The sequence below is a fragment of the Oncorhynchus gorbuscha genome, linkage group LG25, assembly GCF_021184085.1.
Source record: "Oncorhynchus gorbuscha isolate QuinsamMale2020 ecotype Even-year linkage group LG25, OgorEven_v1.0, whole genome shotgun sequence".
In the NCBI taxonomy this organism is placed as follows: Eukaryota; Metazoa; Chordata; class Actinopteri; order Salmoniformes; family Salmonidae; genus Oncorhynchus; species Oncorhynchus gorbuscha.
In genome coordinates, this window is record NC_060197.1 from 36,207,214 (window position 1) to 36,234,380 (window position 27,167).

At 42.9% G+C, this 27,167-nt stretch overlaps 1 protein-coding gene across 2 annotated transcripts; it reads left to right on the plus strand.

The window, feature by feature from the left end:
* The first annotated feature begins 464 nt into the window (after positions 1 to 464).
* On the plus strand, positions 465 to 16,252 carry LOC124014176 (coronin-1B-like). 2 transcript variants are annotated; one of them, XM_046328933.1, is made up of 11 exons: positions 465 to 1,227; positions 2,235 to 2,440; positions 3,093 to 3,215; positions 3,553 to 3,682; positions 8,242 to 8,423; positions 10,550 to 10,669; positions 12,548 to 12,652; positions 12,773 to 12,918; positions 13,156 to 13,213; positions 13,407 to 13,745; positions 14,325 to 16,252. In XM_046328933.1, the coding sequence occupies exons 2-11, from the start codon at positions 2,237 to 2,239 to the stop codon at positions 14,445 to 14,447; spliced, it is 1,530 nt and encodes a 509-aa protein (XP_046184889.1). In that variant the 5' UTR covers positions 465 to 1,227; positions 2,235 to 2,236; the 3' UTR covers positions 14,448 to 16,252. The 2 variants fall into 2 exon arrangements, with proteins under 2 accessions (XP_046184889.1, XP_046184888.1); XM_046328932.1 differs by having other exon boundaries at positions 466 to 867.
* Positions 16,253 to 27,167: the final 10,915 nt, after the last annotated feature.

Sequence of the window (27,167 nt, forward strand, 5' to 3'; positions counted from 1 at the left end):
GATTTCGGCAAGGCCATGTTCTTGCCTTCCCGAAATCCCCCCTTCTAAATTCCATAATTTTGTGGCTAGTCAAATACATTCTGTGGCACACATCAGAGTCAAATACTTTATATAGAACAACCTTTAACGTAGGCAACCGAAATTAATCATTAATGTGCTTTATATTAAACATAGAGGAGGGAGTAAAATGTAGGATTAGGGTTAGGCAAGCAATAAACACTTCAGAACAACTACTAAGTCGAATAAGACATGGGAGCGATGACGAATTTTGGCAAAGATATTTATTTATTGAAACAAACAGCCAAACTGAAAACTGCAGACATTACTCGTGCCTCCCCCGAGGTAAATCCGACATAATTTATTTTTTATTTTTTATTAAACGCAGCCTAACGTGATCAGTGACCCCAAATTGTATGGGAGTCGCAGCAATGAAGAATTGAGTGCGTGCGCGTTCACGCGAAGGGGGGGACTCTGGCAGGGGGGAGATTTTCGGCACAACACCTGTACCACATGTATATAGCCTCGTTATTGTTATTTCAGTCACATGAGTGCATGTATTGCCTGATATATGCTTCTGATATGGTTAAACAGTTTTTTTTGCTGTCATCATGCCAATGTTGACAGAATACGTCACTTACACACATGCTAAACACTTGTTTAGCATATCAGGTAGTACCGTAGGCCTTTGTTTTTAGTGCAGCAAACCAATCCAATAGAATACTGTTGAGAAATGCGATGGATACAACAACGCCACATCCACTATATCCTGCCAGGGGCGGAAGTCTGGAAGTCTGTTCCAAACAGTAATCATTCCAACACGGAGTGTGAAGTGTCAGCATCTCTCCCGTCGCACGCCCATAATTCCTGGTAACCATTCCCTTGTTGTCTACATTTTAATTTACCAATATTTTGACGCGTTTTACATGTTTGTTCATTTTAAGTACTGCACCACAGGTACGCATTTTTTAACCAACTAGGTGGAAAATCATTTTGCAACAGGATTGTGCGCCGCGCGTCTTTATTTTCTTTTGAGCGCTAATCATCGCTTGTGTTTATCCATCTACAACAATTATTTCCTGCCATCGTGGTAGGTCGGCTGTGTAGCCGTCTCTCAGACATAGCAAAGGATTAAGTTACTGCTGGTGGCGGATTATTCTATTGGCTTCCTCTTGTCACGTTCTAGTCTTCGGCCTTTATCTTTTCCAATTGAAGTTGCCTGAAATCGAGGTAGAGTAACTGAAATGTCCGTTTTGTTGAACTAAATCTCCTTGCTGTTGTATTTACTTCGACTAATCTCCTCAAACCTCACATGGTCAAAATGCTTCTCCAAGTAGGGCAGGCTACTTTTAGGCTATTTGTTGATACATTATCTTAGTTGTATTTTGTGTCCTTTTATTTTTATTTTCTGACCCACCTTTTCCATTAATGTTGATGCTAATAATGTGCGTTGTGCATCTACAGTATTTGCGAACTACACCTACCACTCCCAGTGACAGTCTTACATTCAAATGATCTGGATGCAAGCCAAGCCAACATTTCTCACTCACGTTGTTATAGGCTACATTGTTACGTTAGATGTAACACATGTTAACACCCTTGTTTAGATGGATACTGGATCGTCAACTATAAAGCATTGAGTAGCACCCCCTCCCCTCTGAAGTCGTCTCTCTAACTGCCACCCCCCCCCCCCCAATGTTCTTAGAACTGACTACTCACATTATTGGAGAATTTGTCTGTTGCACATTGTTTACTTACATTCTTATCCCCTGCCTCATTAAATGTTACTGATTAACTGAATATACATTTTTTTATTGGTTATTGTGTACCCCAATCAGCTCATATTGATCTGATAAGGGTTTCACAGAGACAGGACCAGACAATTTGTTTCATAGGCTTGACTCTTGACATTGTAGCCTCCTTGAGGATGTTCTTAAAAGAACATGGCTCAAAAAGTTTTGGAACTCATAGGCCTACCAGTTACCACGAGTCTATTAGTACTGACTTGCAAGAAGCAAAACTAGCGCCACCAGAATTCTAATCGCTACTTGCATGTGAGTGTCTCAATATGTATTTGATGTGGTAGATATATTGGAACCATGGTACATTTCTCACCTGGGGTGTGGCTGCATAGGCTAGCTACATCATTAAAAGTTGAGGATTAAAACCTCCACATCGATTTGTCATGTTGTTGCTTAGGGTGTATTATTGTTAACAAGAAATATCTCCCTCTTCAGTCATGTCGTTCCGAAGAGGCGTGGTCAGACAGAGCAAGTTTAGGCACGTTTTCGCCCAGGCATGGAAGGCTGAGCACTGCATCGATGATGTCCGAGTGTCCCGTGTCACATGGGATGGGCCCCTCTGCGCTGTGAACCCCAAATTCACCGCAGTCATCATTGAATCAGGCGGAGGAGGGGCCTTCCTCGTTCTGCCACTCAACAAGGTTTGTACTCGCCCACATAAACATCCAACCTCTCTCAGATTGAGGATAAGCATTGGATCAATACCCCAAAGGTGTTTATGGGCAATTCCATGGTAATGGTATTATGCTGAGACTCTGATTTTTCACTTTAAAATATATACCAAACAAAAACCATTGATTTCAAAATTTAACAAACCAAAGAACTCAGAACATTTTACAAAAACACATTCAGAGGAAGAACTGTGCACCTACAAAGTTTAGAATAAAACTGAGGGCGATTTTCCCGTAATTCTGTTACCAAAAATGCATCTGCACAGTTTTTCCAGTAAATGTTTTTATTTATTTTTTATTGGCCATGTAAATTGTTCAAATTAGTCATTGTGCAAGGAGTTCTATGGTTTGTTAAACTTTGAGATCTTGGCTTTTGTTTGACATACATTTTAAAGTAAAGCATAATTCCGTTGCCATGGAATTGCTCTTACTGGGCTGACGTTACATGATGGGTTGTAGCAATATGTTAGCAACTCTGAGTCTTTCTGACCCACTGATTTTCATGTTAAAACAGTGCTTTTCGGTTGGTGAGTAAGTAGTATTGAGATCGACCTTGGAGGTTGTGACTTATCTGATGATGAATTGTCACCTGGTCCACATGACACCTGCTTCTCTCCCACAGAGTGGCAGGATTGACCAGGCCACTCCCACGGTGTGTGGACACGCAGCCCCGGTGCTGGACGTCCAGTGGTGTCCTCATGACGACAACATCATCGCCAGTGCCTCGGAGGACTGCACCGTGAAGGTGAGTGATGGGGAACGTAGCTGCCTTCTAAAAAAGCAGCGTAGGCAGTTCACAGTAGTCTGTGATGACACTTTCAACCCTTGTCTAGATCATGGCTTAGATTTAGGTGGACTGCTGGATGATAGTAATGGGTTCATTGAGGGGACATAGCAGATGCACTATTATATGATGGCATTATGTTGGCCTTGTGATAGATGTTCTACTATCCAGAGGGAATATTTGTGTCGAATGTTGCAGATGCAGTCATTGGTTAGGCCTATAGAGTTGAAACAAAGGTTCAGTTGTATGCTCTACTCCTGTAACAAAGTGTTGTCGTTGGTTGTATTGTCTATGACAGGTTTGGGAGGTCCCTGATGGAGGGCTAACAGGGCCAATGACAGAGCCTGTAGTGACACTGGAGGGCCACAGCAAACGAGTGGGGATCCTGGCCTGGCACCCGACAGCCTTCAACATCCTCCTAACTGCAGGTAACCTCACCTATCTGCACCTCATTGTCTCACGTCATATACTGTGATCATAATGCCATGGCCGTCTGAGAGGACAATGCATGGCAGACTACTTGAGGTGCAGACATTGTCCCCTGTCCTTGGACTATCCAACTCACTAGCGATGCCTCTTGTATCAATGAATGTGATTGGTAAAAGGAAAGGTAGACATGGTAGGGGCACAATTGGATCCCCAGGTCCATGATAATGTGAGACCTCTTATGTTAGGACATTTCTGAGAAAGAAGAACTGAGTATTTTAAGAGGGAAGTGTTGCATGTAGTCACGCTCACACCTGGAAATGTAGACATAATGATAGTGTTGGGACACAGTTTGGTCACTCGTCAGGGTAGCATGTAGCTAGCTAGTTAGCCACCCATGTGTCGAACGTTGGACCCTGTGTGATTGCCAGAGAAAGCTAACATGTAGCAGTCAATGTAAATGGTGAGAGTCTAAGGACAGCTCTAAACGTACTGGAGAGGTGTTACATGAAAGACAGTTCCATTTCAAATGCATTATACAAGCTTGGAATTGAGTTTCCTTCCCTTGCAATTAACAGCATGTGACTATTATTTGACCCTGCTGGTCAACTATGAATGTTTGAACATCTTGAAGAAAGATCTGGCCTTATTGGCCATGTACTCTTATAATCTCTACCCGGCACAGTCAAAAGAAGACTGGCCACCCCTCAGAGCATGGTTCTTCTCTAGGTTGCTTCCAAGGTTCCTGCCTTTTTAGGGAGTTTTTCCTAGCCACCGTGCTTCTGCATAGCTTGCTGTTTGGGGTTTTCGGCAGAGTTTCTGTATAAGCACTTTGTGACATCTGCTGATGTAAAAAGGGCTTTATAAATACATTTGATGTAGTTTGCAAGTTTTAAAGGAGACTGTGGTTAACATGAAACTAAAGAGGTTTCAAGAGGTCGTAGGAAGGTTTCAAATGTTAGAATAAAAAACATGAGCTGGTGCACACCCAGAGAATTATTTTAAGTAGAGGTGCTGACTAATGGCGGATAAACTGTAAGCTATAAAAATAATAGTCGCAATCATATACAGTGAGTACCGTAATTCATTGGACAGTGACCATTCTTTTGGTTCTTTTGGTTCTGTACTCTAGCACTTTGAGTTTGAAAGGATACAATGACAATGAGGGTGAAGTGCAGTCTGTCAGCTTTAATTTGAGGGTATTTTCATACGTATCGGATTAACCGTTTAGAAATGACAGCACCTTTTGTACATGGTCCCCCCATTTTAAGGTACAAGTGTTTGTTGTATTGGCTTCACAAATGTATGTCGTTAGGCAGGTGTATTCATTTGTGTCGTTGGTGAATGCAGGAGAGCTGTTGAGGAATAGTATTGATTCTAGACTTTGCTATTGCCTTTGGAGGTTGTTGTTGGGGTGTGACAACATGAGGAAGACAGCAGTGTCGATGCAAATGAAGCTGGCCGTCATAAGGCTCAGAAATGAAAATCAATCAATCGGGAACATTGCAAAAACCCTGGACATGTCCAAGTCAACAGTTTAGTTCATCAATAACAAAAGAAAAAAACCCGGTGAACTCAATTATGTCAAAAGACCCAGTAGACTGAGGAAGACCACTGTAGTGGATGACCGGAGAAAACCCCCCAGACAGCAGGCCAACAGATCAAAAACACTCTCCTTAATGCAGGTGTAGATGTGTCAAAGTCTACCATACGTAGAAGACTACACCAGCAGGACTACAGAGGGTAGACTACAAGATGCAAACCACTGATAAGCCTGAAGAACAGAAAGGACAGATTACAGTTTGCTTAAAAGCACCTAAAAGAGCCCCAAGAGTTCTGGGAAAAAAGCATTGTGGACAGATGAGACAAAGATTATAATGTACCAGAGTGATGGAAAGTGTGGAGGAAAAAAGACAGGCCCATGATCCAAAGCATACCGCCTCTTCTGTGAAACATGGTGGAGGGGGTGTTATGGCTTGGGCCTGTATGGCTGCCAGTGGAACAGGCTCACTTGTCTTCATCAATGATCTGACTGCAGACAGAAGAAGAACAATGCATTCTGAAGTCTACAGAAATATTTGTCCTGCTCAGGTAAAACCAAATGCCTCCTAACTCATTGGACGGCACTTCATCAAGCAGTCATTGTATGCAAAGGATATGTGACCAAATATTAACAATGATTACTTTATTCTTAAACTGTCCAATGTTTGTTGATGACCAAAATGGGGGGGGGGGACTATGTACAAAAGCTTCTATAATTTCCAAACTGTTCATCCGATATGTATGAAAATACCCTCAAATTAAATTACCCTCAAATTAAAGCTGACAGTCTGCACTTCACTGTCATTGTATCCTTTCAATCTCAGTTGTAGAGTACGGAACCAAAACAACAACAAAAATGGTCACTGTCCAATTAATTATGGTGCTCAGTGTGTGTGTGTGTGTATATACACTGCTCAAAAAAATAAAGGGAACACTAAAATAACACATCCTAGATCTGAATGAATGAAATATTCTTATTAAATAGTTTTTTTTCTTTACATAGTTGAATGTGCCGACAACAAAATCACACAAATTATCAATGGAAATCAAATTTATCAACCCATGGAGGTCTGGATTTGGAGTCACACTCCAAATTAAAGTGGAAAACCACACTACAGGCTGATCCGACTTTGATGTAATGTCCTTAAAACAAGTCAAAATGAGGCTCAGTAGTGTGTGTGGCCTCCACGTGCCTGTATGACCTCCCTACAACGCCTGGGCATGCTCCTGATGAGGTGTCGGATGGTCTCCTGAGGGATCCCCTCCCAGACCTGGACTAAAGCATCCGCCAACTCCTGGACAGTCTGTGGTGCAACGTGGCGTTGCTGGATGGAGCGAGACTTGATGTGCTCAATTCGATTCAGGTCTGGGGAACGGGCGGGCCAGTCCATAGCATCAATGCCTTATTCTTGCAGGAACTGCTGACACACTCCAGCCACATGAGGTCTAGCATTGTCTTGCATTAGGAGGAACCCAGGGCCAACCGCACCAGCATATGGTCTCACAAGAGGTCTGAGGATCTCATCTCGGTACCTAATGGCAGTCAGGCTACCTCTGGCGAGCACATGGAGGGCTGTGCGGCCCCCCCAAATAAATGCCACCCCACACCATGACTGACCAACCGCCAAACCGGTCATGCTGGAGGATGTTGCAGGCAGCAGAACGTTCTCCACGGCGTCTCCAGACTCTGTCACGTCTGTCACATTAGCTCAGTGTGAACCTGCTTTCATCTGTGTAGAGCACAGGGCGCCAGCGGCGAATTTGCCAATCTTTGTGTTCTCTGGCAAATGCCAAACGTACTGTACGGTGTTGGGCTGTAAGCACAACCCCCACTTGTGAACGTTGGGCCCTCATACCACCCTCATGGAGTCTGTTTCTGACCGTTTGAGCAGACACATGCACATTTGTGGCCTGCTGGAGGTCATTTTGCAGGGCTCTGGCAGTGCTCCTTCTTGCACAAAGGCGGAGGTAGCGGTCCTGCTGCTGGGTTGTTGCCCTCCTACGGCCTCCTCCACGTCTCCTGATGTACTGGCCTGTCTCCTGGTAGTGCCTCCATGCTCTGAACACTACGCTGACAGACACAACAAACCTTCTTGCCACAGCTTGCATTGATGTGCCATCCTGGATGAGCTGCACTACCTGAGCCACTTGTGTGGGTTGTAGACTCCGTCTCATGCTACCACTAGAGTGAAAGCACCGCCAGCATTCAAAAAGTGACCAAAACATCAGCCAGGAAGCATAGGAACTGAGAAGTGGTCTGTGGTCCCCACCTGCAGAACCACTCCTTTATTGGGGGTGTCTTGCTAATTGCCTATTTCCACCTGTTGTCTATTCCATTTGCACAACAGCATGTAAAATTGTCAATCAGTGTTGCTTCCTAAGTGGACAGTTTGATTTCACAGAAGTGTGATTGACTTGGAGTTACATTGTGTTGTTTAAGTGGTCCCTTTATTTTTTTGAGCAGTGTGTGTGTGTATATATATATATATATCTATCTATATCTCAGTAGACCCATATATACACACACATTCTTTTTCAGGTGACCCAATAAATTACTGGGTGTTTACATAGTGTGCGACTATTTTTTTAAATATATTTTTTATATGTAGCTTAAGGTTTCAAATGTTGAAAGCAATTTGGTTTGTCTGCATTATTTAGGATGTTATGGCTGTATTATGACTATTTGCATGCTTTTCAAATACATTTGGTTGTATCCATATGACATTTGCGTTTAGGTTTTAGTTGTCTACAACTACAGAACTCTTACACACAATTATACTTCTGCACTTTTGTGGTTGACGTCTTGGTGAACTGAGATTGGTAGTGTGCTTGTTATAACTCTCTTCTGTGAACACTGTTTTGTCTGTGCTTTCCTAGATGCTGTGTAAACACCTGTTTTGAATGTTGCATCTCTTCTCTCCTTTCTTGTCGCTGTCTGTCTTGCTGTGTCTCTCTTGCTCTGTATCGCTCTCTCTGTGTCTTTGTCTCTCTGTATGTGTGGCTCTCTCCTCTCTCTCAGGCTGTGATAACCTGGTGTGTGTGTGGGACGTGGGCACGGGGGAGCTGGTCTACCAGATAGCCGATGCCCACCCCGACCTGATCTACAGCGTGAGCTGGAACCGGGAGGGCAGTGCCATCTGCACCGTGTGCAAGGACAAGGCGTTGCGTGTCATCGACCCGCGACGGGGCACCGTCCTCAAGGTGAGTCCTGTCTGTCCTATATCGTATGACACACCCATGCAAATGAATGGAAAGAAGTCTTAAGAGACTTGGATATAATGACGAGATATCTACAGTTGAAGTCGGAAGTTTACATACACCTTAGCCAAATACCTTTTAAACTCAGTTTTTCACAATTCCTGACATTTAATCCTAGTAAAAATTCCATGTCTTAGGTCCGTTAGGAACTCCACTTTATTTTAAGAATGTGAAATGTCAGAATAATAGTAGAGGGAATGATTTATTTCAGCTTTTATTTATTTCATCACATTCAGGTGGGTCAGAAGTTTACATACACTCAATTAGTATTTGGTAGCATTGCCTTTAAATTGTTTAACTTGGGTCAAACATTTCAGGTAGACTTCCACAAGCTTCCCACAATAAGTTGGGTGAATTTTGGCCCATTCCTCCTGACAGAGCTGGTGTAACTGAGTCAGGTTTGTAGGCCTCCTTGCTCGCACACACTTTTTCAGTTCTGCACACAAATGTTCTATAGGGTTGAGGTCAGGGCTTTGTGATGGCCACTCCAATACCTTGACTTTGATGTCCTTAAGCCATTTTGCTACAACTTTGGAAGTATGCTTGGGGTTATTGGTTGCAAATGGGTCTTCCAAATGGACAATCTTTAACTTTAAAGATCTTTAACTGGTGTCTTGAGATGTTGCTTCAATATATCCACATAATTTTCCATCCTCATGATGCCATCTATTTTGTGAAGTCCTCCAGTCCCTCCTGCAGCAAAGCACCCCCACAACATGATGCTGCCACTCCCGTGCTTCACGGTTGGGATGGTGTTCTTCGGCTTGCAAGCCTCCCCCTTTTTCCTCCAAACATAATGATGGTCATTATGGGCAAACAGTTCTATTTTTGTTTCATTAGATCAGAGGACATTTCTCCACGAAGTACAATCTTTGTCCCCATGTGCAGTTGCAAACCGTAGTCTGGCTCTTTTTTTTATGGCGGTTTTGTAGTAGTGGCTTCGTCCTTGCTGAGCGGCCTTTCAAGTTATGTCGATATAGGACTCGTTTTACTGTGGATATAGATACTGGAGGAAACAGGTACAAAAGTATTTTCACAAGGTCCTTTGCTGTTCTGGGATTGATTTGCACCAAAGTCTCCTTCCTGAGCAGTATGACGGCTGCGTGGTCCCATGGTGTTTATACTTGCGTACTATTGTTTGTACAGATGCACATAGTATCTTCAGCCGTTTGGAAATTGCTTCCAAGGCAACCAGACTTGTTGAGTTCTACACTTTTTTTCTGAGGTTTTGACTGATTTCTTTAGATTTTCCCATGATGTCAAGCAAAGAGGCACTGAGTTTGAAGGTAGGCCTTGAAATACATCCACAGGTACACCTCCAATTGACTCAAATGATGTCAATTAGCCTATCAGAAGCTTCTAAAGCCATGACATAATTTTCTGGAATTTTCCAAGCTTTTTAAAGGCACAGTCAACTTAGTGTATGTGAACTTCTGACCCACTGGAATTGTGATACAGTGAAATAATCTGTCTTTAAACAATTGTTGGGAAAATTACTTGTGTCATGCACAAAGTAGATGTCCTAACTGACTTGCCAAAACTTTAGTTTGTTAACAAGAAATGTGTGGAGTGGTTGAAAAACGAGTTTTAATGACTCCAACCTAAGTGTATGTAAACTTCTGACTTCAACTGTACATCTCAATCTTAAAAACGGGATTTGTTGTCCACAGAGCAGAACGGTGGGCTGTCAAGCTCCTGCCTATTCCTCTCTTTGGATTGATGGCTGCATTTAGTTTATTTTAATACTTTTTTGAATATTAGAATTTGTGGCGTTAATGTCAACCGCCTGTATTCAATGGAGAGATGCGTTGCTCCTAGCCACATTACATGAAAACGCATAGCCATCTAAAGACAAGTCTGCTATAAAAATAAATAAAAAATCTTAAAGTTTAAAAGTGGACTGTAACACACAAACTCTCCACTGCTTGAGAAAATCTCCTTATCAAAGAAAATTGGATTCAGCCAAATCCCCCAAGTACTGTATATTGTTTAGATTGTATGAACTCTACCTTCTGTACATGTGGCTTTTGACATTGACTCTACCTACCACTTGTTGCTGTGTGCCTCAGGTGAAAGAGAAGGTCCACGACGGCACCAGGCCCATGAGGGCCGTGTTCCTCTCGGACGGGAAGATCCTGACCACGGGCTTCAGCCGCATGAGTGAAAGGCAGCTGGCCTTGTGGGATACGGTATGGCAGCTGGATGGACACATTTCATATACACTGAGTATAGCAAACATTAGGAACACTTTCCTAATATTGAGTTGTACCCCCCCCCCTTTGGTCTCAGAAGATCCTAAATTGGAGCATGGACTTTACAAGGTGTCAAAAGCGTTCCACAGGGATGCTGGCCCGTGTTGACTCCACTGCTTCCCACAGTTGTGTCAAGTTGGCTGGATGTCCTTTGGGTGGTGGACCGTTCTTGATACACACAGGAAACTGTTGAGTTTGAAAAACCCAGCAGTGTTGCAGCTCTTGACAAAAACCGGTTCACCAAGCACCTACTACCATACTCCGTTCAAGGACACTTAAATATTTTGTCTTGCCCGTTCACCCTCTGACGGACACACATAGACAATCTATGTCTCAATTGTCTCAAGGCTTAGAAATTCTTCTTTAACCGTCTCCTCCCCTTCTGCACTGATTTTGAAGAGACATCGATAGGGATCATAGCTTTCACCTGGTCAGTCTGTCATGGAAATGTGTTCAATGTTTTGTACACAGTGTACATGACCTTGAGTCGTATGGGAGTGTATAGTAGAGGAGAGTGTTGTGCTGCGGTGTCATGATCGTACAGTTCAGGTCGGCCCTGTTTATTTTCCCTTGACGCAGCACCTAGGTGTTCACTACACACTGACCAAGTAGTGGGAGCTAAGTGAAAACTAACTGTAAACAATGGAATCTTCATAGTGCCTTGGAAAGGTAGCTAGATCAACAGGTTCAGCTGCTATATGTTCAGCCAGGCACAGCAGTGACGTACGTTATCAGCATGAGATTAAGTACATTCAAATCCAAGCTCATAGTTTCAAGAATTGATAGTCGTAAGGGATAAGTACAGATGGTATACACAGCCCAACAATCTCGGCAATGAAACCATAATAAATAAATAAATATAAGAATACAAAGTAAATGTCTCAGTAGAATAAAATAAACATTTTAGCATAAGTATAAAACAGGAAGGAACAATTTACGTTCCAATATTTACACGTGTCAGGGAAGAGGCAGTGCAGGGGACATTTTTTACATTTAACAGTATTATCAATAAGAGTCTGGTAGCAGTGTGTGTGTGTGTGTGTGTGTGTGTGAACGAGTAAGTGATTGCACTCAGACATCATGCTCCGATACAGTTTGCTTGACTGTAAGGGAGTGAACAGCACGTGGCTGGGGGGTGTGGGATCCTTGATGATGCCGGTCATTCCTCAGGCACCGTTTAAAGTAGATGTCCTGGATGGGTGGGAACACGGCCCCAGTGATGTATTAGGTCCTCTTCACCACCTGTTGGAGGGCCTTGCGGCCGTGGACAGAGCAATTCCTGTACCAGGCTGTGATGCAACCGGTCAAGACGCTCTCGATGGTGCAGCGGTAGTATTTGGAGAGAACCCGGGGCGGTGTTGGTCCATGTCAAATCATCGGTGATGTGTACGCCGAGGAACTTAAAATGCTGACTGTTTCTACTGCAGTCGCGTTGATGTTGGGGGCTTGCTTCCTGAAGTCAACAATCAACTTCTTTGTTTTGTTGAGGGAGAGGTTAATGTCCTGGCACCACAATGCTAGTTAATTTACCTCCTGATAGGTTGACTCGTTGTTGGTATCAGGCCTACAACCGTGGTGTTGTCAGCAAACTTGATGATGGATGTTGGTGTTGTGCAAAGGCACACGGTCGTGGGTAAACAGCGAGTGAGGACACACCCCTGGGGGGCGCCTGTGTTAAGTCAGTGTGGAGGAGGTTGCCAATCCTCACAGCCTGTGGTCTTCCCGTCAGGGCTCTGAGTTTGGTGACGAGCTTTGAGGGAACAATAGGATTCAAATGCTGTAGTCGATGAACAGTATTTGGTATTTGTGTTGCAGAATGATATGTCTGAGCCAATGGCAGTGCAGGAGATGGACACCAGTAACGGTGTTCTCCTTCCCTACTACGACCCTGACACTAACATGGTCTACCTGTGTGGAAAGGTACAGTACACTCATTTCCTACAACACTTTCAACAAATTCTGCTGGTGGCATAGGATCACATTAGAAGATCCCCCTCTGGATTTTTGGTTCAGTCCCTTTTGTCTGTTGATCACTCTCAGGGAGACTGCACCATCCGGTACTTTGAGGTGACGGACGAGTCGCCTTATGTCCATTTTCTCAGCCTGTACAGCAGCAAAGAGCCCCAGCGAGGAGCAGGCTTTCTCAGCAAGAGGGGCGTGGACGTCAACAAGTGTGAGATCGCCAGGTGAACAGGTTTTTCAGCATGACTTCATGGTTGTTAGTTAAATTCTTCCTCTGTGTATTTGCTTCCTTTGTTTTCTCTTTCACCACTCCTCTCTCCCTCCTACATTCCCCCTTTCATGCCCTCCAACTGTAATTAATTTCTCTTGTCTTTCTTTCATTCATTCACGCTTTCATTCTCATTCATTCACTCTCACTTTCTTTCATTTAATCTCGGTCTCCTCTCTTTCTCATATTGCAGGTTCTACAAATTGCATGAGAGGAAAGTAGAGCCCATTTCTATGACTGTACCACGGAAGGTAAGCCATGCAGTTCGAAACAAAGCCATTTGAATTCACACATTTTTGGACTAAGGCCATATTCCAATAGCCATACTAGTGTCCCACTTAGAATCCATGCCCAAAACATAACATTCTACTAAGTGACATGTTAATGTGGATATTGGAACAGAGAGTTTTCCTCAAACCTCCCTCTCCTCTCTTGCCGCCTCAGTCAGACCTGTTCCAGGGGGACCTGTACCCGGACACTGCCGGTGTGGAGCCCTCTCTCCTGGCCGAGGATTGGATCGCTGGGCAGGACGCGGCACCCCTGCTAGTCTCTCTGAGCGGGGGCTATGCTGGCACCCCCTCCAAGCACAGAGACAAGCTCAGGAACAAGCCCAAGCTGCTGCTGCAGGGCTCTGGGACAGATTCTTCCCCAGTCCCCCGGCAGGCCGCCTCTCCCACGGCAACCACCACCGCCAAGGAAATGGAGAGCGAGGGGGTGGGGGTGGTGCAGCAGAGGGTCACTCGAGCAGAAGGAGAAGGAGCATCCGATAGGGTGAGAAGAGAGGTGAGAATGGAGTTTGGTTATACGTGGGTATGGCAGTAAGCATAGCAGGGGTGTAATTCACCAGGACACACTGTAGCCACTTTAATAAACCAATCACTTGTCACTTCAATAATGCCACTTTAATAATATTTATATATCTTGCATTACTTATCCCGTATGTATATACTGTATTTTATTGCATCTTGCCTATGCCGCTCTTTCAATGCTCATCCGTATATTTATATGTACATATTCTTATTCCATTCCTTTACTTAGATTTTTGTGTATTAGGTAGTTATTGTGGAATTGTTAGATATTGCTGCACTGTCTGAACTAGAGGCACACGCATTTCGCTACACTCGCAACATCTGCTAACCATGTGTATGTGACGAATTGATTTGTGATTTAGCTCAACATTTTGTAACGAGAGTTTCTTATTGCTCAAGTTTAGGGTGTCTCCCTTAGAGAAGTAAGTATGAGTATGGAGGTAGAAGTGCCAGAAAAGTGACAATTTAGGATATCATCATGTATGTGACTGCATTCCCCCTCTTCACCTCCCTTTCGTCCCATCTATCCTCCCATCCCTCTCCCCCGCTCCAGGAGGAGGTGCTGAGTGAGGTGCTAGCGGAGGTGAAGGCCCTTCGTTCGGTGGTCTTGGCCCAGGGCCAGAGGATCGAGCTTTTGGAGAGGCAGCTGGTCCGCATTGAGGACGGGGATGTCTGATTGGCCGATTAGGCATCACCACTACACCCAAAGGGCATTCTTACTAAAACTCCATAGACCATAGCCTTACTAGAATCAACAGCAGTACCTTAAGCTGAGTGGGAGGATGTAGTGAAGTGTAGCTCCGTGACTAACTGTGTATATCGCAGAGGGGCTGAGAATAAGGTGAACTGTTATAGTGGTGTTGTTTTGTGGGTGAATCTAAATGGTTTCCTTGTTCCCTCGCATCCTCTCCCCTCGCCTTCTCAAAACGCATTGGAGGACAAGGTCAGAGGTTCCTCCCCTCGAGACTTCTCTTCCAATGGGTTTTGAGAAGGAAGAGGGAACAAGGAAACACAATTGAGATGCACCCTACATCACTTTAGATGCTGCTTCAGTTAGATGGCAGATGATATAGGATGGAGATCATCTGTATAAAACATCCATACTGCAGTAAGACATGTCACCGGATTTTTTGAAGGAGCCTCGATGGTGACAGTATTTGAAGGTGTATCACTACAAAGACATGCGGAATCAATCATAGCCTACTCACGAATCCTTATGACATCTGGCACAAAGGTTTATGTTCATTTGGTACATTTTGCAAAATTGGCACATCAGTATACATTGTATGTGTGTACCTACACCCTCAATAAATGTTACCAAGTAGATCATTGCCAGATCATTTACAGTTGCTGTGTTCATTGAAGCACTCGCATTGTGAATCCTTTAGGGATTGTTTCATCAGGTAGTTACAGCTGCTAATCATGTCATATGAAATGTGATACTCCATTATTAGTACTTATACATTTGTACATGTATGGCTTTATACATTACCATCATAGGAAGCTATTACTCTAAAATCAGCCCATTGGTATTATAAATATAATTGTATATGCTAATAGCGCTATGCTGTTTACAAAACTGCACTGGTTCATTGCGATGGATTAGTTGTATTGAATTGTGCTGTACAGCGCATATATTGACATATAAAGAAAAACAGATCGGTCAATTTCCAAATAATGTTTATTTTGATATGAAGCTCTTTTTCTTACAAATGATGTGAAGGACGTGAGTTGGAGGTAGCTTAAAAACATTCCTATTATGTGTGTTTCTCTTTTTGGATGGTTTTTGTAATTATTATTTTTTCAACCTTAGAAGGTAATACTTAATTTGTGCTCTCCAACTAAGTTGTCTTAGGTGAATGAAGCAACATGCAGTATCATTTGTCACAAAGGGTTATAAAATTCCAATGACGGCTTATAACAGAGTTCAAGTTAAGTGTTACCTCAGAGAATGTGTTCCAAGCAGAACTAACGTAATATACCATTAAAACCATAGCAGTTGTATGAGTGTCACGAGGCACAGAACTTTAAAACGTTACAATGACATTAGTTTGAACTTTACTTTTTTTTACTGTGAATGATGTAATCCAAGCCAGTAGAACCTACTAGACTAATGTAGCAGCAGCTGCTGTGTTTCTATTTGAAGATGGGAAAGAAAGGGCATACGATGCTCGACTGTTGGACGGAACTGAAAAATAATAGTTCACTGTTACATTTAGATTTGTTTGCATTTATCCGCAGTTTATACCTCACCCCTTTTGCAGCCTTGGGTACTGTTCACATATAGCCTGGTCCCAGATCTGTTTACGGCTGTATTGTCTACAATGACTACAGGAGTCATGTGTTTGTTTTATTTACTTGATTAATATTTCTGTATGCTCTGTCATAATACACATTTTATGTGTGTGGTTGTGAACAAATAGAGGATGAAAATAACACTCCACTGTGCAAAACTTCCAATAAACACTCCTTTCTCTTTTGCATTGTGCAGCAGGCACCTAATTACCCTCACTGGTCATGTGTCAGGAAGTCATAGCTGTCATTCAAATGTATTAGTAAGCCAGTGTACTGACATACACACAAAAAAATAGGAAAGTTAACAAACGGGGAATATGTTCTACCAGTAGTACAATTATTTAGTTTCATAGCAAACGTGTATCCTAGTGATTATCATCTTGTGTTATCAAATCAAATGTTGTTAGTCACATGCACCGAATACAACAGGTGTAGTAGACCTTAGTGAAATTCTTACTTACGAGCCCCCAACCAACAATGCAGTTTCAAAAAATACGGACAAGAATAAGAGAGAAAAGTAACAAGTCATTAAAGAGCAGCAGTAAAACCACAATAGCGAGACTGTACCGGTATCCCCATGTATATAAAGTCTATGTGCGGGTGCACCGGTTAGTTGAGGTAGTATGTACATGTGGGTAGAGTTATTTAAGTGACCATGCATAGTTGACGACAACCGAGAGTAGCAGCGGTGTAGGGGGGGGGGTGGCCATTTGAGTAGATGTTCAGGAGTCTTGTGGCTTGGGGGTAGAAGCTGTTTAGAAGCCTCTTGGACCTAGACTTGGCGCTCCGGTACCCTCTGTAATCAATGCACTTATTGATGAAGCCGATGACTGATGTGGTGTACTCCCGGAACATATTCCAGTCTGTGCTAGCAAAACAGTCCTTTAGCTTAGCATCTGCTTCATTATTGATCTCTTCACTGGTGTTTCATGCTTACATTTTTTGCTTGTAAACAGGAATCAAAGAGGATGTAACTATGTTCAGATTTGCCAAATGGAGGGCGAGTGAGAGTTTTGTATGCGTCTCTGTGTGTGGAGTATAGGTGTTCCAGAGATTTTTTACCTCTGGTTGCACGTTTAACATGCTGATAAAAATTTGGTAAAATGGATTTAAGTTTCCCTGCATTAAAGTCCCTGGCTACTAGGAGCACCACCTCTGGGTGAGCGTTTTCGTGTTTGCTTATTGTGGAATACAGCACATTCAATTCCGTCTTAGTGCCAGCCTCTGACTGTGGTGGTATGTGAACAGCTACGAGAAATACAGATTGGTAGAAAGTGTGGTCTACAGTTTATCATGAGATATTCTACCTCAGCTGAGCAATAGCGCGATACTTCCTTAGATATCGTGCACCAGCTGTTTTTCACAAAAATACATAGTCCGCCGCCCCTTGTCTATCTTGCCGGTATAGCGTGTAACCAGCCAGATGTATGTTAATAGGGTCGACGTTCAGCCACGATGCCGTGAAACATAAGATGTTACAGTTTTAATGTCCCGTTGATAGTTTAATCTTCCGCGTAGCTCATCAATTTTTTTTCCTCCATGTTTGCTAGCAGAATGGAGGGAAGTGAGGGTTTATTAGATTGCCTACGAATTCACGCAAATCGCGGGGATCTGGGCCTGTTACCGAGAAAGCAGTATATCCTTCGTGTCGGGCTCGTCAGTCGTCAAAGAAAAAAAAAATGATTCTGCTTCTGTCTAGAAGTTATTTTCGGTCATAAGAGAAGGTAGCGACAACATTATGTACAAAATAGGCAAAAAAAGTTGCAAATAAACGAACAAACACAATAGGTTGGGGACACGTACAATGTCTGCCTTCATCACAGGCGTCGTAACCCAGTAGTTATCTTATGTTATCATCTTGTGTTATCATACACTGTAACCCAGTGGTTATCATCTTGTGTTATCATACAGGGTAAGCATGCTCCTGATGTTTTTCTGATAGGTTCCTCAACTCTTTGGAAAGAAGAACTCGATTACATTCAGCATTAGAAATGGACTGTCAATTTTAGTCCTCCCACAACATCATAGCAAAATTTACATTAATTCAAATCTACCTCTACGGTTCCCCGGGAGTTTATGGTGTTGTGTTTGTACTAGCCAGTGGAGCACATAACAGGATGTGGTCCCAGGTTGAAAGAGCATCAGCTCTGTGTCTTTTGAACCACTCACTTCCTTCCTCTGGGCTCTGCAGTGTCTGTCAGCCGAGTGGTTCTACACTGCTTCAACTCTGAACATTCGGAAAGTATTCAGACCCTTCCACATTTTGTTACGTTACAGCCTTATTCTAAAATTGGTTAAATTGTTTTCCCTCATCAATCTACACACAATACTCCCCATAATGAAAAAGTAAAAATTGAGTTGTAGAATTTTTTGTAATTGCATAAAGAAGTACAAACTGAAATATCACATTTACATAAGTATTCAGAACCCAGGCTCCGTTCATCTTTCCCTCGTTCCTGACTAGTCTCCCAGTCCCTGCCGCTATATCTCCACAGCATGATGCTGCCACTACCATACTTCACTGTAGGGATGGTATTGGCCAGGTGATGAGCGGGGCCTGGTTTCCTCCAGATATGACGGTTAGCATTCAGGCCAAAGAGTTCAGTCTTGGTTTCATCAGACCAGAACATCTTGTTTCTCGTGGTCTGAGAGTCCTTTGGGTGCCTTTTGGCAAACTCCAAGCGGGCTGTCGTGTGCCTTTTACTGAGGAGTGGCTTCTGTCTGGCCACTCTACTATAAAGGCCTGATTGGTGGAGTGTTGCAGAGATGGTTGTCCTTCTGGAAGGTTCTCCCATCTCCGCAGAGGAACTCCAGAGCTCAGTCAGAGTAACCACCGGATATCTGGTCATCTCCCTGACCAAGGCCCTTCTCTCCCGATTGCTTAATGTGGCTGAGCAGCCAGCTTTAGGAAGAGTCTTGGTGGTTCCAAACTTTGTCCATTTAAGAATTATGGAGGCCACTGTGTTCTTGGGGACCGTCAATGCTGCATAAATGTTTTGGTACCCTTCTCCAGATCTGTGCCTCAACACAATCCTGTCCGGAACTCTACGGACAATTCCTTTAACTTCAGGGCTTGGTTTTAGCTCTGACATGCACTGTCAACTGTGGGACCTTATACAGTTAGGTGTGGCCTTTCCAGGAACAAGTTCGGGAAATCCTGATAAAACTGATATCAATTGCTCTTTAGAGTGTGAGCTGCTTTTATAAGAGTTGGTATTTATTAGCAGAATCACTATGTCCATTTAGGTTCAGCCACTCTGTGGTCATTGGACTGTATGCATCTGTGAACCTTTAACTTCAAATTTTATTTGTCACATACACATGGTTAGCAGATGTTAATGCGAGTGTAGTGAAATACTTATGCTTCTAGTTCCGACAATGCATTAATAACCAACGAGTAATCTAACCTAACAATTCCACAACAACTACCTTATACACACAGTGTAAAGGAATGAAAGAGTATGTACATAAAAATATATGAATGAGTGATGGTACAGAATGGCATTGGCAAGATGCAGTAGATGGTATCGAGTACAGTATATACATATGAGATGAGTAATGTAGGGTATGTAAACATATAAAAGTGGCATTGTTTAAAGTGGCTAGTGACACATTTTTTACATACATTTTTCCATTATTAAAGTGGCTGGAGTTGAGTCAGTATGTTGGCAGCAGCCACTCAATGTTAGTCGTGGCTGTTTAACAGTCTGATGGCCTTGAGATAGAAGCTGTTTTTCAGTCTCTCGGTCCCTGCTTTGATGCACCTGTACTGACCTCGCCTTCTGGATGATAGCGGGGTAAGCAGGCAGTGGCTCGGGTGGTTGTTGTCCTTGATGATCTTTATGGCCTTCCTGTGACATCGGGTGGTGTAGGTGTCCTGGAGGGCAAGTAGTCTGCCCCCAGTGATGCGTTGTGCAGACCTCACTACCCTCCTGGAGAGCCTTACGGTTGTGGGCGGAGCAGTTGCCGTACCAGGAGGTGATACAGCCCGACAGGATGCTCTCGATTGTGCATTTGTAAAGGTTTGTGAGTGCTTTTGGTGACAAGCCAAATTTCTTCAGCCTCCTGAGGTTGAAGAGGCGCTGCTGCGCCTTCTTCACCATGCTGTCTGTGTGGGTGACCAATTCAGTTTGTCCGTGATGTGTGCGCTGAGGAACTTAAAACTTACTACCCTCTCCACTACTGTCCCGTCAATGTGGATAGGGGGGTGCTCCCTCTGCTGTTTCCTGAAGTCCACGATCATTTCCTTTGTTTTGTTGATGTTGAGTGTGAGGTTATTTTCCTGACACCACACTCCGACTCTCTGTAGGCCGTCTCATCGTTGTTGGTATTCAAGCATACTACTGTAGTGTCGTCTGCAAACTTGATGATTGAGTTGGAGGCGTGCATGGCCACGCAGTCGTGGGTGAACATGGAGTACAGGAGAGGGCTCAGAACGCATCCTTGGGGGCCCCAGTGTTGAGGATCAGCGGTGTGTTTTTGTAAGCCACGATTGACTGCAGGCCCTGCCACATACCTCTCGTGTTTGAGCCGTTGAATTGCGACTCTACTTTGTCTCTATACTGATGCTTAGCTTGTTTGATTGCCTTGCGGAGGGAATAGCTACACTGTTTGTATTCAGTCATGTTTCCGGTCACCTTGCCCTGATTCAAAGCAGTGGTTCGTGCTTTCAGTTTCGTGCGAATGCTGCCATCAATCCACGGTTTCTGGTTGGGGAATGTTTTAATAAACGCTGTGGGTACAACATCACAGATGCACTTGCTAACAAACTTGCTCACCAAATCAGCATATTCGTCAATGTTGTTATTTGACGCAATACGGAACATATCCCAGTCCACGTGATCGAAGCAATCTCGAAGTGTGGAATCAGATTGGTCAGACCAGCATTGAACCGACCTGAGCAATGGAGCTTGCTGTTTAAGTTTCTGTCTATAGGCAGGGAGCAACAAAATGGAGTCGTGGTCAGCTTTTTCCGAAATTAGGGCGGGGGAGGGCCTTATATGCATTGCGGAAGTTAGAATAACAATGTTCCAGGGTTTTACCAGTCCTGGATGCACGATCGATATACTGATAGAATTTAGGGAGTCTTGTTTAGCCTTGTTAAAATCCCCAGCTACAATGAATGCAGCCTTGGGATATGTGGTTTCCAGTTTACATAGAGTCAAATGATGTTTGTTCAGGGCCATCGATATGTCTGCTTGGGGGTGAATATATGCGGCTGTGATTATAATCGAAGAGAATTCTCTCGGTATATAATGCGGTCGGCATTTGATTGTGAGGAATCAGGTGAACAGAAGGACTTGAGTTCCTGTATGTTGTTATGACCACACCACGTCTCGTTAATCATAAGGCATACCCCCCTGCCGTTCTTCTTACCAGAAAGATACTTGTTTCTGTTGCCGCGATGCGTGAAGAAACCAGCTGGCTGTACCGACTCCGATAGCGTGTCTCGAATGAGCCATGTTTCCGTGAAGCGAAAAACGTTACAGTCTCTTATGTCTCTCTGGAATGCTACCCTTGCTCAGATTTCATCTACCTTGTTGTCAAGAGACTGGACATTGGCGAGTAGTATGCTCGGGAACGGTGCGCAATGTGCCCGTCTCTGCAGCCTGACCAGAAGACCGCTTCGTCTGCCCCTTTTACGGCATCGTTGTTTTGGTTCGCCTGCTGGGATCCAATCCATTGTCCTGGGTGGTAGGCAAAACAGAGGATCCACTTCTGGAAAGTCGTATTCCTGGTCGTAATGTTGGTGAGTTGACGTTGCTCTTATATCCAATACTTCCTCCCGGCTGTATGTAATAAAACCTAAGATTACCTGGGTAACAATGTAAGAAATAACACGTAAAAAACAAAAAACTGCATAGTTTCCTAGGAACAGCCATCTCTGTCGGCGCCGGAAGTTGACTGCACATATAGTATGTTAATTGGTGGGTTCCTTTAGTGACATCAACCCTCCATGGTTGTACAAATCAATTCCATAGAATCTTTTCTTGTGTCTATTTTCAAAGAATAAAGCTAAGGGCTGTTGTGGAAATTATTACACAGGGACACTCGAAGTCAATCTTAAATGAATCATTCTTTTTTTGTCGGCAAGCTGGAGAGGTCACGGTCAAACTTAGATGCATGAAGTACTGGTCTGAAGTGAGCTCTAACGGGGCAGTCCCTTATATACTGGCAAGTTATATTTGCATGATGTAGCTTATTCATCATTCATAATTAATGTTTGCTTCATTCATGTGACGACCAAATACTGGGTCATGCATGTGACGGACCAATACCTCACAAGGCTTCTTCTCTCTAAGCTGAGACCTTGAAACTGAGAGATCCCTTTCTCTAAACAAGGTTCTAGGCGTACTGCCAAATTGCAGATACTGACAATGAGGATTCGTTCAATCAGTCACTTGAATGAACACAGAAATTGGTTATTAGAAAAGCACAAACATTCACATTTCCATAACATTCCATCCTCTTATCACTTGTGTGATGATAATCATTACATTTTAATGTAAGCATTTAGATTATAGCTTCTATATCAGAATATTCTATACTCCTATTAAAGTTAGGGAAATCAACGCAGAAAAAAACAGGCACTTCATAATTTCAAGCCCTTCATTTTGGGTTAATCAATCTAATTAGTATGTTAATACTCTTTTTTTATTTTACCTTTATTTAACTAGGCAAGTAAGTTAAGAACAAATTCTTATTTACAACGAATGCCTATGAACAGTGGGTTAACTGCCTTGTTCAGGGGCAGAATTATATATTTTTTTAACCTTGTCAGCTCTGGGATTCGATCTAGCAACCTTTCAAACAGGGATTCCAACCAAGTTGCAGTCGTCCACTCTGGTTGTGGGGAATTATTCTTAGCAACAGCGGCAATGTATTCGGCGAGATCAGTCATATTAGAAGAGTGATCTGGGACAAAGGTACAACATTCATCGCCATTGTTTGCACAAGTGTCCCCTTTACCTGCCAAAAGATAGTTAAGAGCCTCTCTGTTTTGCAGAGCCAATTTACGCAATTCTTTTAGCATTGCTAATTTTCTCTATATCTCTAGAGATCTCCCGAATTTGGCCGAGAGCACATTCATATTAACTTTCACAGAGAAGAGAGAGAACACATGTTATAACAGTTTCACACCAACCTTGATAAGAATGGGATTGGGGCAAGGTTAGCCCAAGCTACAATCTAGTGGCTCTCCTCACAATTTAGGGGCATAGCTCTGTCTCTAGAAGACTCTCCTTTCCATGTCATAATTATAAATATTGATAAATTATCCAACCCAAATTTAGAATTACAGTTCTTAGTGCTTCACGTTGGTTCTATCACTTAAATTTAAGACCCTCATCAATAAATCAAACAGAGTATTAACGACAAACAAATATTAATTAACAGGTGGGTTGTGTGTGGGTGCTGGCATGTATATAGTAAAAATCGTAGGGTAAAAACAAACAAAATGGCCAGGCCTTACTTAATTTGGGAGCTCCCTTAACAGCTGGATCTGGGTACCTTTAACTGCTCTCCTAAGGCACTTGCCTTGGGGATCCTTTCAAAGGGAGAGATACAGAATCATTGATAAACATAGAAAAAAACTTGATATAAACATCAGATGATACAGTGTCCCGTCAAGCTGAATAGGCACGTTCTAAAGTAAACAAAGCCAGAGTCCCTCTCTTGTAATCATTGTCATTTCGACTTGTTGCGTTGACATACAATGCTGTACAAACTATCCCTGGGACATAAACTTAGTCTCAATATAAAACATGTTGTTTAACAAATCTGCTAGGACCTTCAAAAAGTTGGTGCTGGCTTATCAGCTCAATATTCGGTACTAAAAACATTTACTTGGATCTACTTCTTCTGGACACAGTTCTACGTTGTTTATATGACATTATCTTCTTAGTTTAATCCCTGGTGCTACCCATACTATAGAATTGAGTAATACATTGTCAAAAACGTGTCTTATTAAATTATTCATACCTCTGTCCCAAATTTCCCCACCGTGTCTCGTACAGCTGTACAGCCTGTTTGAATTCAGTGTGTACTGGCAGCTATTGTTCCACAGGAAGCTGATCTCTAACCCAAACAACAGATTACTTAAACACAAGAGCAATGGACCAGGCCTTGAAGAGTGAGCCTGGTCCAATGCTCAATCCCTTTGTCTTACTACTTGAAATTACTCAGATATTACGTTATTGGAGTGCTATCTGAAAGCCAATTACTATTCACTTTGTTACTTTCACTAGTCTCCATATCCGTTTCCTTCTTTTCCTTCTCAATCACTTTGTTAATACACACTCAATCACTCTCAAACAACATTCTGCTTTCCCCCCTATTGCAAGGTTTAAAACAAAACAAACATGATAACCTTCTCCATATTGGAAGGCATTGATTTCATTTTAGTCTAACCTAACAATGTTAGTCTATATATTTATTTCAATTTTCTGTTGGATATTCACTTTCTGCTTCACACTTATTAAATGTCTATTATTATTATTTATTTAATTATTATTATTTTTATTTAATTTTACCCTTTTTTTGTGGTATCCAATTGTTGTAGTAGCTACTATCTTGTCTCATCGCTACAACTCCCGTACGGGCTCGGGAGAGACGAAGGTTGAAAGTCATGCGTCCTCTGATACACAACCCAACCAAGCCGCACTGCTTCCTAACACAGGGCGCATCCAACCCGGAAGCCAGCCGCACCAATGCGCCGGAGGAAACACCGTGCACCTGGCCACCTTGGCTAGCGCACACTGCGCCCAGCCCGCCACAGGAGTCACTGGTGCGCGATGAGACAAGGACACCCCTACCGATTGTGCCGGTTACGACAGAGCCTGGGCGCGAACCCAGGGACTTTGATAGTTCAGCGCCCTTAACCACTGCGCCACCCGGGAGGCCCTAATGTCTATTATTTTAAGCTTCATATGTAATATGCAAAATGTATAAAATACATTGGTCAATTTAGAAGGAGAGAGATAAACAGTTATTATAACTAGGCTAGCACTGCCTATCAGTTCACTGCCATTGGAATGTTCTATCCATAAGGTTTCTGGCACTTGAGACAAAATAGACTGGGAGGCAGTGTCAGACCCCCAGTCATCCTGTAGGACTGGTTCAATTTGCTTGCTTACTCATTGGTTTAATATCTCATCGTTTGGGATATCAACGAAAACTCCATCAGAGGTACAATCAATTGTAGCCTTAAGTTTAGTTAACAGAAAATCATGTTCAACATTCATTGGTTCTATTTATAGTTGACATTTTTTAGGGGTAAGTCAAGTCCCATACAATGCTTTAACCTTATCATACCTCAAATTGTCCATAAAGGGATCACTCTGAACATTTCTCATAATACCTTTGACACAACTTACATAGTCTACATGTGGGTGTGCAAATTGTATATGTATTTTTTTCTATTGTTACATCTCTAGTAACCCATTATACTCAATATTATGTTACTTTATCTCTAGTAACCCATTATACTCAATATTATGTTACTTTATCTCTAGTAACCCATTATACTCAATATTATGTTACTTTATCTCTAGTAACCCATTATACTCAATATTATGTTACTTTATCTCTAGTAACCCATTATACTCAATATTATGTTACTTTATCTCTAGTAACCCATTATACTCAATATTATGTTACTTTATCTCTAGTAACCCATTATACTCAATATTATGTTACTTTATCTCTAAAGTTTCAACCTGTTATTATCCACATTTCAATCAGCTATTTATCCATATTTCTTAATATCCACATTTCAATCAATCTTATTATTCAAATTTCAATCAGCTTAATTTGTCATATCTCACAATCACGCAACTTTCACATCGACTTTCACTTTCACAAAATCACTCCCTAAAAACAAAATCCTATGGAACAATCCTTGGATTGCTTTTCAGAATGCACATTGGTCCACATCACATATGTCAGAGTCAAGGCCCGCGGGCCACATCCGGCCCGCAAGAAGGTTTTTTACGGCCCCTGGGATGATCTTGATTTGTTATTAGAACCGGCCCGCAGACCGCAGCAAGCCGGCAGCCCGCAGATCTTTTACACGCACCAATACTACATTTCCCACAATGCAACGGTGACGCACCGAGCAGTAGGCTGCTTCATTTCAATATTTATTGGCACAGCAGTTGTCAGCATCACAGTAAAATTAACTTTCAGATACCCATCAAAAATGGCAAAACGGAAGGTGGACACTGAGAACCGGGGGTTTCAAACAAGGTGGGAGTCGGAGTATTTGTTCACGGAGGTAGCTGGAAAACCTGTGTGTCTTCTGTGTGGAGAAAGTGTGGCGGTACTGAAAGAGTATAATCTGAGACGACATTATGAAACGAAACACGCGGACAAAAACAAGAATATGGACATGGAACAAAGGCTACAAAAGGCAGAGGAATTAAAACGAGGCCTCAAATCTCGACAGGCTCTGTTCAAAAAAGCCAAATCACAAGGCCAGGCTGCTGTCAAGGCCAGTTTTATTTTGGCAGAAGAGATCGCTAAATCAGCCCGGCCATTTACGGAGGGGGATTTCATCAAAAACTGCATGATTAAAGTTTGTGACGAAGTTTGCCCAGAAAAAAGGCAACTCTTTTTAAATGTGAGTCTGAGCAGAAACACCATTGCCGAGAGAGTAGACCAGTTGTCCATCAATCTAAAAGAGCAGCTTGTGAAAAAGGAAAAGATTTCATTGCATATTCCTTGGCTGTGGATGAGAGCACCGACATTTCTGACATTGCCCAGTTGTCAATTTTCATCCGCGGAGTGGACTCCAGCCTAAGCGTGACAGAGGAGTTTTTGGCTTTACGTCCTATGCATGGCACAACTACGGGGCATGATTTGTATGAAGAGGTGTCAAGATGTGTAAATGAGATGGAGCTGCCTTGGGAAAAACTCGTGGGTTTGACAACCGACGGAGCACCTGCGATGTGTGGACACAGGAGCGGACTGGTAGCGAAGATACGGGAAAAGATGCAAGAGGAAAACGCGACAGGTGAGCTGACAGCTTATCATTGTATCATACACCAGGAAGCGTTGTGCGGTAAAGCCTTGAAAATGGAGCATGTAATGAGCATCATCACGC